The 14,094-nt window shown below is 39.3% G+C and overlaps 1 protein-coding gene across 2 annotated transcripts in view; it reads left to right on the top strand.

Moving 5' to 3' along the window:
• Positions 1 to 14,094, top strand: part of POF1B (POF1B, actin binding protein) — a 78,830-nt gene that overhangs the window by 27,927 nt on the left and 36,809 nt on the right. The window contains exons 1-2 of one of the 2 annotated variants that reach the window (XM_025209966.1): positions 8,078 to 8,101; positions 10,386 to 10,466. In XM_025209966.1, the coding sequence (XP_025065751.1) occupies positions 8,093 to 8,101; positions 10,386 to 10,466 (90 nt within the window). In that variant the 5' untranslated portion in view covers positions 8,078 to 8,092. Of the gene's footprint in view, positions 1 to 8,077; positions 8,102 to 10,385; positions 10,467 to 14,094 lie in introns of those variants that run through there. The other variant, XM_025209968.1, reaches the window with a different exon arrangement.

The raw sequence follows: 14,094 nt of genomic DNA, 5'->3' as shown, positions 1-14,094 counted from the left end.
CCGCCCGCCTGCACGCCCGGCTGCCATCACGTCATCTCCAGCTGCGACCCGCCGCAGGTAGGCGCCGCCCGCGACCCCTCTCCCGTCCCGGGACCACACGCAGCAGGGGCAGCTTGGCCCGAGCCGCCCTGCGGGGCCCGGGGCTCGGCACGTTTGGCGGCATCCGCATGTGTAGGCAACTTGCCTCCGTTTTGCCAAACTTGTTTCTGAGGGGGGAGGGGGCTGGGAACAGGGAGGAAGGTCCAAGTGTTTTTTTTGTTTGAGTGGTTTTTGTTTTCTTCCACATGACTTTACCTTTTAAATGGCCTTCTCGTGGAAAGGGTTGTATTTGGTAGTCGAGTTGGTCTGAGACAAAAAAGAAATGCAGAACTCTAGAACTCTTGGTTCAGAGATGATGCCTTTATCAGACCAACTAAGAAACTGCACAAAAACAAAAACCAACACCCCCCACCCCCAAATAATTGTTTGCAGTTTCTTAGCTGGTCTGATAAAAGGTATCATTTCTGAACCAAGAGCTCTAGAGTGCTGTATTCCTTCCCTGGAAACACCTTTCAAAACCAAAACACTCTCCCACCCACCAGTTCAAACTGATTATGTTATTTCTATTTGTTTGTAACAAAGCAGTTGGGTTCATTCACTTTGCATGTAAGAAAACAGTAGATGGTTCAGTCTGGTTGTTCAGTGAACCATAACATCCATTATTTGCCAAGCTCTAACGCAAATATGAGGTATAGAACTGTTTTGTTGTCTGTCTTGGCAGTTTTGTTTCTTCTCTCTGACAGATTAGTTCTTTTATAAACCGTAATTTCTTTTTGTCGGGGAAAGGAATGAATGCTTGGGGGCTGTTAAGAGGGAGGCTGCATTATGGAGGAGGAGGATAGGTGGACCTGAAAAGCTGGTGAAATCAAAACCAAGTAGTATTTTAAGATGTGTTTCTGTGTTCTGACAGTAATTTTTATTATAGTAGTTACACCATAATACATTAGAGATAAAGGTATAATATATTTAATCATTAAAGTAGGGTGTAACTGAAAGAAGAGGTAACTAGGGTTTTTTAATGCATGAAGTTTTCTGTCACAATATTGGCTTCTCTTAATCCGGAGTGAATGCTATTATTATTATTATTATTATTATTATTATTCTCTTTGTTACGTGAAAGGCATTTCTTTACTAAGTCTACTCTATTACTGTATAAGGCTTAAAAAATTGAAAACCAGCAAAACCCTGCAGATGATTCTACCCTGTTGCAGCATTTTCTCTATTTCACATTGTCCCAGCAAACTTTTAAAATTCTGTGTCTGCATTTTTCTGTAAAAAAGAAAATGTTTTTGTAAGATACAGTTGAGCAGAGAGATGTCTGGGATGTCAGGTTCAGAACCAGACTAGAACTTCTTCAAGCACTGAATTTCAGAGTTTTGGTTAAAGCATATTGCTTCTAGTAAAAAGGAAAGAAAGGGGGGAAAAAAAAAAGAAATGCAAAAGGTGTCTTGTTACGTTTACCTGTCATTAAACTGTCCAAATATTAGACAGGCGAGCTTAACTTCTAGCAACTGAGTAGTCCCGTGGAAGTCAATAAAACAACTCACAGTTAAATCAAAGCATTATGTACATGCATGTTTTGTGGATTCAGGGTATCGTGTGTATAGAGCTCAGGTATCTTTATAAATTATTTCAAGCACACTTACCACAGTGCGTTTCAGTCGAATAAGGATTTGAAGAATCACGAGTCCACCAGGGAATCTAAATTGAGATTGATGTATAGTAAGGTAAATAGTCCAGATCTCTAGCAGAACATAAAAAAGCAGCAACTGGGGTTAGAAATCAGAAGAAGTAATATGCCTTCATCAGGACTCTGGCTGTAAAATCTGAATAAGCATTGCAGGATTTATTCTTGAATTAAGTTTTCCCTCTTGTACCTAGACTCCCACTAATTTCAGTGGAAGTAGGCTAGGGACATGGCAGTCAGAAGGTGAGAAAGGTATGTGGAATCCTCAATTGCCTCTGCCCTTAGTCTTCTTTATTGTTGGGTACCTCTTTTATTTCTTGTTTGGGCCTTGTTTATTTTGATATGGAATTTTTAATATCCAAGAAAGAATAGGGACTAATGTCAGAATACTGATTTTTTTTTTTTTCCAGAACCAGTTTCAGTGCAGTTTTACAAGAAACATAATTAAACTGCAGTATAAATATAAGTTTAAGAAATTCTGCTTAGAGCTGAAAATCATGCACCAGGATGTCACATTAGCCTGGTTTCCAGAAAGGGCAACTAAAACAGTAGCGGAACAGATGAAGAACAAAAAGTCTTAAATAAAGTCACAGGGCAGAGGAAAGATGTTGAATTAATATTGAGTTAAGGGGTGGGGGGCAGCCTGCACCACAGGTGTCACAAATGGCACCCGCAACCTGTGTGTGTGGTACAAGGCAGATCAGAGAGGTAGGAGGGAGTGGCAGATAGGGCAGGGAGCAGAAGGAAAACAACAGATTGGGGAAGAAGTACAGGGAAGGAAGCAGAAAGTAGAGCAGAAGATCAGGCAGAGAGCACAGCCTGATAATGAAATAACCAAGTTTCCTTGTTTAGCTGTGGTGCTTTTATGTTACTGAAAGTAAAATGTTCACAATAATGGAGTTATTCTAACTTATAATTGCTTTGTTTCGTCATGCAGTTCCACTTTCACTGGCATAAAATGGCTGTTATAGCTCTCGAAACAGGGCTCCTCAAAACTGGAAAGCAGAGTGCATTATGAACAGTGGCACAACTTTATACATGATGCCACATACCTGTAGCTCACATTTTTGCTGTGCAAGGCTCATAGTATTTGATTTTAAATATGTTTTTGGACATCCTCTTGTTTAGGAAGTTTGACACGGGGACACATCTTTAATTGTCCGAGTTAAAACATAAGTCTGTGCATTTTTTTTTTTTTTTTTTAAGTCTGTGGGATTGATTTTACCAGTTTTACTCAAGCACTCACTAACTTCACTGGAATATTTCTGGGAAAGTGCTGTAGATTTCAGCCCTGTGTCAATCTTTGCATGAACTAGTATAAAATGTCATGATTTTCTAGCATGTACTTGTGTATATATACTCATGCATTATGGTGTGTTTTTCTGCAGAATTCTGCCTCATTTTGATTTAGTTATGGGTAGAAATTACGTACATGTTTTAAAAAAAGAAAAAGTGTGATGAAAAAAGGATTCTAGCATTTCAGGGGTAAATGTTTAATTTTGCTGGTTTCTTTCTGGTCAGAATCTATGGTTTCCATGGAATTAATAGCTGACAAATATTTTTATTTGGAGTACAAGATAAACCTACACAGGAGTAAAAGGAGACCCTTTTTGTACTTTACCTGATCATTGACAGGTATCCCACACAATATTAGATAGGTGTTCTGAAGAACGGACAAATTTCAGCTGCCTCACCACATACATAATGTACAGTGCTTTTAATATGGACTAATTCCAGAGGTAACCTGGTCTTTAGTAAATTCTTCATTGGAGCCAGTTTGTTGCAGGCTCTTCCTATGCCAGTCTTTTGAAGGTTCCTTTATAGCTGTTTGTACAGTGTTGGCTTTGTTATTGATATGCCCATAAATACTGGAGATGAATTGGATGGAATATCTTTGTTATTGTTTTTTACATGTCGAAGCATATAAACTCATTATTTTTTGTACCAAAGCTTTTAATATAGACTAATTAAATGCATGTTAGAGTCCAGTGTTAGGACATAACTGCCGCGGGACTACTTTCATGAGTAAAGATACCTGCATACATTGGCATTTCCAGAACCTGTCTGCAAACATTCAGAATTTTTCTTTGCTTGTTACACTGCTGATCGTCTATTTTAAAAAATATTTCCCTGAAGAAATACAGAGCAGCTCTATTTTTAGTGTTTAATTTTTGCCTGGTTAGCTGGAAGAAGCGTCAGTTAAGGTTGAAGTTGCATGCAGTGGTGGTCAAGGGTGCATGTTGAATGTGGTACGTGTGCCAGACTAGCTTTGCATGCCAGATCTGGTGGGAGTCCAAATTGGATCCACAGATCAGCCCCATGGGCTGGATCTAGCACTCAGAGCCAGTATGGCATGAGCGCTGCATGCAGCATGTGCCCTGGACCAACCCTGCCTGCTGCATGCAGCAGGTGGGGCTGGGGCCAGTATAGGTTGCATGTGGCGCATGGGGCTGAAGTAGGCACATGTGCTTCATGCGGCCCTATATGCTGCATCCAACATGTGGGGCCGATCTGTGGGCCTGATCTGGCCTGTAGACCAGCCCTATACCTCTCATCTGACCTGCAAAGCCAGATGAGTTTAATACCCCCTCAGATATATTTACAAGTTTATTGAATATTTAACCAGTTTTTTTAGATTTGGATTATTGATAATATGCATGCATAGTGCAAGCTGGTATAATAAATCTTATAAAAATACAGGGAAAAGTATCTACATGTACAATTTAAGTCTTGCTATTTAGACTTTTAAATTCTTTATTCAATTTCTACTTGGAAGATGTCACTTTTGTATTGTGAAGACATAAAAGGTATGTCCCGATGAGCGCAGACATGTGGCATGCAGCACCACAGACCCATTTGCAGTGCCACATGCAGGCATTCCCTGTGCTGCTACTTTGCAGTGCAGGGTTTTTTTTTGATCCTGGGGCTGAGTAGTACTATCAAAGGATTATATTAAAAATAATAATAATCCCTGATGTCATCCTAGAACATCTTAAAGAGAAAGAGGGGAAAACTGCATAAACTTTTTACCTGGTAATTTACATTTGAAGTGTCTTTTGAACAAATCTGCTCTTCCTTGCATTCTTGCAAATCCAGAGAGCTCAGTCACACCAGTGAAATCCATGCAAGCATTGCATCAACCTTGCTAACCTCTACTTCTCGATGAAAGTAATTCAGTTATCTCCACTGCAGCATGTTCCTCCTCTTTAATATTGCCAAAGTTGCTCTAGCAGGGGCAACAACCTACAATCTGTGGGCTAGATCTGGCCCAGGGAAACATAGGGGATCGGGTGCTATGTACCTTCACTCTACTGCCCGTTCCATCAGCAGTGTGTTCCTCTATAGCCCTCTGCTGCTCTCGTTCCTGTGCTTATTCTTGCTGCAGAGAGGCTGGGGATTGGTGGTGATGGTAAATGCAGGCAGCTTGAGCTCTCCAGGAGATGGAGATTTGTGGTCCATGGCAGGGGGCTGGGTCATAAACTTCAGCCCGTGGTGACAAAATGCTACCCCTCCCACCAGCACCTCCCCTGCGTCTGTTGCATTAGGATTTTAGTGATTAGGTTTAGGACCTGTGCGGTAGAAAGGAGGATTGTCCCTGAATTAGGCATCAAACTGAGATTAAGGTGAGAACATAGTATTAGCTGTAACTCCGTTGCATTCCTGTACACTCATTTTCCTACCTTGGACAGGGCATATCCATTAGAGTTGCAAAGCCATGTAGCTGATGGGGAGTTATAGGATTTTTGTATAGAGGGTCCTGGCTTCTGGTCTGTCTCCTAGATGTTTATGATGCCTAGCTGTACCGCAAGTTTGCCCTAGTGCGGAAAAGGGCAGAGAGATCCTGCCTCTGACACAACTATTAGGAAAAAATAGTGAGAAAAATAGTGAGTTTCTCAGTGAGAAACTACGAAGATTTCCTCCTATTTTGTCCCTTTCACATGGCTTTTGAGAGAGTGATCACCACTGCATTTAAATTAATAGCATTGCTATGAATTTAAAGTACTGTAACTGGGCTCAGGGTTTGTGAAAAGGCTTCTTCATATCTTAGGATGTGGATGCTGGTGTATTTGGAGCTGTTTTAAAAGGAGAGTGCTTCTAAAGAGCAGTAGACGTTGCAATCTAACTTGTTGCATGTAGAGTAACAAGCCAGGAATGATGTAACTGTACATTGTTACATTCGTATTTTTCTTGGCTTGTTCACACAACAATTGGAAGGTAACAGCTTCTGCCTCTTTGAAATGTTCCCTTCTTGAAACAGCTCCAAACGTATATGTCTATACCCTTAAAGAGAAATAATAATAATAATAATAATATTATTATTATTACTATTATTATGAGTAAAACATTTTCCCAGACTTCTAAGTATCCAGTTCTACATAGGATCTAAAATCTGTCCATATAAATCTTTGATTAGAGAGGGTTTTCATCTTATTCTTCCAGCCTTCTCAGAAATGAATTTATGCTTATGAGAGCATATTAGTATTTGACTAAATTATTTTATATGTTTCCCTCCCAGAGTTAGGTAGCTGTAAATAACGTGAGTCATCTGTCTCAAGGGACAGCAGGATTTAGTTTAAGCAGGTTTACTTTTATTATAAGCCAGCCTGTTAAAAGAATACATTTTTCAATGTACATGGGGGGGTTTCAGAAACTAATGGCAGTTTCAAAATAAAACTATTTTACGGGCAACAATCATTTACTGCACCACATTGCTTCACTTCTGTATGTAGTTGTGACTGATGGGTGTGTTTGGCAATGCTGCAATCAGTGTTCCGCACTGCTGTATGGTTTCCCATTTCCTCATAGTTATAGGTTGGGCAGATTTTTTACCATTAGTTTTTGAAACGCTGTCATATCATGCTCCGGTACTCGTGGCTGGATCAAGAGATACCTATCTTTTGTCACTGTTAATCATCTACTGTGGTTAATATTATACTTGGCCTACCAGCCCCACTTATGCACCAGGTAGTTTTGAAACTGGGTTATAAAATTTCTATAATCTTTTTTTTGCTTTTGTTTTGCAAAGAATCTTGCTGACTTCAGTAGGATTACTCGCATGGTTAAAACTTGCAGGATCTGACTCAAATTATGTAAAAACATTTTTTTAAAAATCAAGCCAATGACAAGTGTTTCACTCTTAAATTCCCTAATTACTATAATTGATGCTTAGTCAGATTACTTCTTTTTTTACTTCGGTTTATTTCTCCTGAGGATAATTTATGATTCATCTTTTTTCAGCAAGAGGGTTGAAAAACTGCTGTAGGTTCCTTACACAACAACAAAGATGCGTCCAGTTGAAAGTGGAGATCCGATATAGTTTGCATTGGCTCTAATCCAGTGTTGAATGCTCTCTACAGTTAATAACTACAACAAAAACCTCCTAGTGTTGCTGAGAGGTTAGGAGAGGAAATGCCTATGTTTGGTCTCCAAATTTTAAAATTGCAATATAGTACAATTGTAGATTGCAACAGAATGCAGTCTGCAGATTGCAGCTTTTGTGGTAGAGTAGTAGGAACAATCTTCAAACTGATTTCTTTGGGAATTTTGCATGTTGGAGAAAGTAGTGCTGTGGTCTCAATGGGCACTTTTTTGATAACATTAATGTTGCAGGCTCATGCGTGGCATGTTAAGGGTCCATTAAGGGATGCAGTGCTTGAAAAAGAAATGGAAAGAAATATTTGCCAAAAGAAAGTGAACATAAAAAAATAAACAATTGAAAGGAAAAGTTAAACTTCCTTTGTTGGCATCTTGATTCATAATTGAAAGTTACAAAGTTTTATGCCGTGTTGTGAAGGAATTTACAATAAGATATGGGGCCAGATGGTCCAAGAGTGATCTAGTATGGGATTTTTACGTTCCTGTCATTTTGCTGTTTAAGCAAAGTATAGATTTTTATCTACATTTCATCACAAAAGTGAGGTATTGAGAAACTAAAAGCACTTTAACTTCAACATAGTATTATAGCTAAGAAAATAATTTATGAGCCATGTCCTCAGCTAGTTAAAACTGGTGTAGCTCTGACTTCAGTTTAGTTACACTGATTGACAATACATGAGGAACTACCTCAATATATTAGCACTTACTGTGATTTCTATTCCCATTTTGCACATGGGCACAGAGGCTAAGGGATATCTCCATCATTCTGTTGGGTACAGATGAAATAATAGAGAAAAATGAAATAATAATAATTATTATTATTATTCAAATTTAACTCAGCAACTACATGCCAAAAAAGTCTTATGTAGTGTGGAGGAAAATGTGCAGGTGGTCAAAAATGCTAATGAACTGCATGAAAATGAACTCTGGTGGTCAAAATGAGTGGAAACATGAAGTGGGGTAACAGCAGGACAGAAGTGTTTTAGTACAATGCATACAGTAAGTATATCTTTATTTTAGGATACTTGTGCAGCTGCCCTGAAGTACTGGTTAATTTAATTGCGTGGAAGACCTGAGTTTTAGGTTGAAGTGAAAATGGAGGCCTCCCTGAATGCCTGCCCCCAGTCTTAGAATATACTTGGTATTGTTTGTGCTTATTACCTGTATTTTCACAGATGAAATAGTGTCTCTTGCAGCCAGCTCTTCAAAATATGCTGGGGAAATTATTGTAGCTAGCCCTAAAGCCCAGGGCCCCTCTGTGTATTTATTATTGTTAGATCTGAAAATGGATTCCACATTTGAAAGTCTGGCCCTTCATTTCTTGACTGCAAAGAAGAAAAATATTTCTGTGATGATAAATTCTTTAATGAAGATGAGGATAGGTACTCTGGTGTTGAGCATTGTAGGAAACTTATGCAGTAAATGAATTTTAAAAGCACTGTGCTTAGCAGAAATGGTATGTTGCATGAGTGTCCAGTGGATTAGTTTTGCCAACTTTGGGTTGGCAGCATGTCCATATCATATAGTCCCTACCAGACCAAGTGATGTCAGAGCGGCATGTATAGTGCCAAAGTTTGTACACAAAATGGGTACACTTTAAATACAAGTTTTTTTTTAACTCTGTGTGTGTGTGTGTGTGTGCGCGCGCGCGCGCGCGCATGTGCATGCATGCCTAAGAGGGCACATCTATATGTTCATTAATGCATTATAGTTACTGAGCATTAAGTTTAGTACCTTTTAATAACAGGTACTAACTGAATGAGTAGTAACCAGCGCTACTGCACAGTAGCACCAGCACAGAGTTTTTTGTGATGCTAACGTGCAGTAGACTAGTTTTACTAAGCATTAGTGCATTAGCACAGCTCTTGCGCATCAGCACGTCACGGCAGTAGAATTAGTCTACTGAGCATTTAGCATCTTGTGTAGACACGCCCAAAGTGACTTTTAGCATTTTTTAGCGTCTGTGTGCGTTTGTGCAACCAAATCTTCAAATATGGCATTATTAAACTACAAAACCCATTCACTGGCCAAATATTAATAATATTAATCATAGTCTGTCTTTAGCTGCTTAAAAAATGTTTCTTGTTTACATACTATCTACAGGCAAGCAATAAATATTATCCTGTTGCATATTTTCAGATAAATTGCTTATTTTTTACTATTGTGGAGTTTATTTAACCAATGCATTAATTTCTCAAGATGAATTACTATAAACTTGTTTATTTTGAAGTTTGCCTCTTAAAAAAAGACAAAAACAAAAAACCCCCAAAAAACATAACCCCCCCTCCTAAGCTTTGGGAGAATCTAATAACAATAATAATAATATTTATAACAACAGTAATAATAATAATAATTATGCTCCATAACATTAAAAAGGTATGGACCTGCATTTCCAAAAGTAACTTTAGGTGTTTCAGTTTTTAGGTGTTTAATTTAAGATGCTTTAAAGAGGCTTTAAGTCCTTAGTTTTGGAACCTCAAAACTAAGATACAGTATAACCTCATAAATCCGGCATGCTTGGGACCAATCACCTGGCAGAAATTTGGAAATTCCAGATTTTTGAAACCAGAGTGTGGGGTGGGGGGCAGCAGCCTCATGCAGAGCAGCAACACAGGGTGGTACATGGAGGCACCCACTGTGTGCAAGCTTCTCCCTCTGCTGCTCTGGGACTGGCTACCGTTACTCCCCGCTGAAATGTATTTTTTTTAAAAGTGCTGGATTTTCAAGAATTCTGGATTTTTGGTATCTGGATTTATGAGGTTATACTGCACAACAAATTCTAGCAATTTTTTAAAGCAGGGTTGTCAAGCTTACAGCCACAGTTCTCCTAGGAAAGCTGGGAAATTGAGGTTGGGATGAATTAGGGCAAAGCCTGCTGCCAGAGTCCAGGGTACCAAACACCAGTGGGGATGTGTGTTCTGGCAAGGGGTAAGTAATGACTACATTACCCCCCTCCCCTCCCCTCCCCTCCCGGTCCCTGATTCAAGGGCCCCGCTGACCTAATCGGGTCTGGATCCAGCCCCAAGGAGCTCTGCAGTCTGTATCTGGCCCAGGAGACCAGATGAATTTGACACCCCTCTTTTAAAGTTTAGGCCATGACTTAAGAAGAAATCTTTAGAAATACTTTTTCATTTCATAATACATTTATACCTGATTTTTCGTACGTGTTTTTCTGTGTAAATTTGGAAATGTTTAAAAGTTGGGGTATTTAGGATCATACCAAAGACCTTGGAGAGTAAATAGCAGTAATTGCTGATTCTTTTTATTTTCTTCTTTCTTATAGGAAATCCAGTCTCCAAACATAAAAATATCTCCCTGTTCACAGGGTACTGTTCGGAGGATTATAATAGAGAATCCTGAACAGGTAGGAAGATTGCATAAAAACTGGAATGTTCTGTTTTCATATTTCTCACTCTCCAAATGCCTGGTCTTCTGAAATGTTGAATAACTCCTTGTTATGTTTTGAGCATCTTAAATTCTCGTGGCCGTGGGCATGATTCTGTAAATTTAGATGTAAATATTGAAAATTGAAATCAACAGGAATTGGAGGTACTAAGCACCTCCCAGGATCTGTCTCTATAGTCAGATCTGCTTAGGTAGTGTAAACATTGCTGCTGTTAGGGATGAATTCTTGACTATGGTTGTATAAAAGGACATTATCTAGGATTAGGGACAGCTGCTTTGCTCCCAACTATAGGAGGGCAGTTGTATACAAAAGGCTTTGAAAACATATCTGTCCAAGTAAATCTTCTATGACACAATCCTTGGTAAAAACTTTTCAGGTTAAAAGATTTAAAACTGACAATATGAAACTTGATTTTCATCTTCCATGATACATTCTATTCATGGTAATTCTATTTATTATTGTTATTGGAATATGTATTGTTCACTTAACCTACTTGTAACACACGGTTTAGAATATCATGGAAATATTTGGACCTTGATGCACAAATCTTACATTTTCCCAATAGATTTAGATTTCTAGAACAGTTTTATGGCTTGTCATCACCTTCCCTTCCTTGTCCTGTCTAAGTGGGGCTGCTGTTGCGGATCCTGGCTCTCCACTGACTTTGGTCATGCATATCTTCTTTCAACTCCTCCTCTCATGTCCCTCTCCACTATATCTCTCCACCTCATCTTCAGTCTTCCTTTTCCCCTTTTCTCTGGTAATGTCATTCTGGTAACTTCTTTTCCCATGTATTCTTCCAGACTCTTTTGAACATGACCATACCATGCCAGTCTTCTCTTTTGTACTTTCTTAGATGCCTCCACTACCTTCACTGATCCTCAGATGTAAGCATTCCTTACTTTATCTCTCTTCATTGCTCCACACCTCCATTGGAGCATTCTTATCCCTGTCACATTCAGTTTCCTTTCATGAGTTTTCTTCAGGGGCCATGTCTCTGCTCCGTACAGTAGTGAAGAACGTACATGTCTTGCAGACTTTTCCCTTCAGCTTCACTTATATTCTCCTGTTGCATAATACAGGGTCTTCATAAAGTCGTGCACAACCTAAGTTACTAAAGTTTAAAAGTGCACAAGGACTTTATGAAGACCCTGTATTCCTGTCACCTATATTCAGCTTGTCCATCCTGCTGTTATTTGATGGCTCATGTTATTTGATGGCTCATGATGCAGATCCAAGTTTTATGGCTTGTAAAGCTATTAAAATTAGCAGGAGGTGTCGGGGGAGGGTTGGGGGGGCGGGGGGAGAAATGTTGCTGGCTTTAGCCTAAGCTTCAGAACTATATAACTCTAGAATCTTTATTCAGGCAGTTAAGCTGGGATTTAATGTGAATGCCAAGAGATACAGGTAAAATGTTCTTGCTTTCTGTATCAGTTTATGAAACCTGTTTTGTAAACAGGCAGAACTTTGCACAGATAGTATATTTAAAGTTGCAGAGCATGCAAGATTTTTAAGCCATTTTATGCAGCTGTTCTGCTAGACTTATTGAAAGCTACAATTCTTCTATTCAGCAGGTATACCTCAAAGGAAAATAAATTATTTGTCCTAGGTGAGGAAGCAATAGATATTGTAAGTTTGAACTCTGATAATGCAGTATTTAACTACATTAAAAAGATTATGATTTGTACACTCAAGGAAACTTTTCAGTGTGTACATGGACCCTCTGAGGTGTTTGATCTCTTCCCCCTCCTTTCCCTTTGAGGCTGTTAATGCTTATGAGACAATAAAAAAGAAATGAAATAAGATTTTCTTATGCAGAGACAGCATCTTACCATGTTACATATAATTTCTTTTCTCCTGCATATTTTTGCTTTGTTTGAATAACTGACTTGTTAATCTTGTTGTAGGTCAGTACCAGTCTGTCTCTGTCCTCTGGAATTGATCAAACAGTTCAGATTGCTTGTATTCTGATGCACAATTTATATTATAACAATAATAAAATGGAGAACTTCGTGTATTGGGACAAGGCTTCATCCACTGAAATTAATGAGTTCAATTTCAGTGAAACTGAGCTGCTTTCGTGAATTCAATCTACCTTGGTGTGGAACTCAAATTTAACAATATTTCCTCTTTTGCTTAATTATATTACATAAGGATTAATTACATAGGGATAATCCCAGAGAGTCTTCACATGAGAGTTTCCTGGATTTAGATCTTGAATTGTTGTGGTATAAACATACCTGTGGTATAGTATGAGATCCTTAGTTCTATCTGAGGAATTGATACTGTTCAACCTAGATTACCTTTTGCAAATGAAGCAGACCAAACTGCCCTGAGTTTGAAGTGTACTTATTAACCATTTTGGCTAACCAGTAGAGGGGCAGTTAGTATTTTCCCACTCAGATTCTTAAGGTATAACTAAAGTATTCCTAGCAGTAGGAGATCTGGTCCTGGGTTGGAATATGAATTTAGTTGTTGGATCTCTGATGTACCACACAGCATTTGTCAATAGTAATAACCTTTTTATCTCTATCACCTTGTAAATAAGGGTGAAGAGGGCACAAGGCTCTTATAATAGATCCCCGCACATTGTTTTTCACCCAGAAAAATCAGCAAGTCTCTATAGACGCACCTGAAATACCTGGAGAAGCTGATTACTCAGTTTTGCCTAAACCAATGTATGCACCTAGTGATATTTTTCTCAAAACCTCATTCATCCAGGATGGAAGTACTGCTCCATATCTGAATGCAAGACTTGCCTTGGCTTACTCCTTTTAAGGGACAAAACTAGTTAGGTCAGGAGTCGGCAACCTACAGTTTGCAGCCAGATCCAGCCTGTGAAGCCATTTGGTCCCGCACATAGACATGTGGGGCTTCAGTGCCATTTGGCCATACGTGGTTTTGGCAGCAGTTGCCTTCCTGTGCCATGACCGTGTGGAAGAATCTGCAGTGTCCACTTCCCCCTGCCACCATGTAGTAAAACACTGTCAGTGGCTGGGTTCTAGCACCCACCCACTTGTGACCTGAACTGGGTCCATCCAAGCCACAGCCTGAAAGGTCGCTGGCAGCTGAGGTAGGTAATTTCCTTGGCCCTTTGTGGACCAGATAAAGGGTAAACAGTTTCCACCCAGAGCCTTTGATTTCCAGACTGTGAGAACAGGCTTTGCAGATAATCTAGTCTAGTTGAGTGCACTTCACCAGAGCTCAAAGTAAGCTTCAAGGCATGACTGAAAAATGTATCCATTGCAGAAATTTTATGAAGTGGCTGCCTGAAATTCTCTTCACAAATTCACAAGAAGTTGTATAATTTCTAAAGTTTCTAGATTGCATTCTGTTTTTGATAAAACAGTGGCTCAAATCACTATTCTTTGGTGAGATTGAGATTTTGTTTCCGAATGGACTGGTCTTTTCTTTAGGGTTGTCCACAGTGGGATGTGTCTATGGTCACTTAGGCATATGAAACAGAGAAGTTACTTTGAGATCTAATGTCCACATGCTCATTTTGCAGTCTACTTTTCATAGATTCATAGATGTTAGGGTCGGAAGGGACCTCAATAGATCATCGAGTCCGACCCCCTGCATAGGC

The sequence above is a fragment of the Alligator sinensis genome, unplaced genomic scaffold, assembly GCF_000455745.1.
Source record: "Alligator sinensis unplaced genomic scaffold, ASM45574v1 scaffold242_1, whole genome shotgun sequence".
Taxonomy (NCBI): Eukaryota; Metazoa; Chordata; order Crocodylia; family Alligatoridae; genus Alligator; species Alligator sinensis.
Note: the sequence above shows the minus strand (reverse complement) of the source record. Positions and strands in the feature narration are given on the sequence as shown.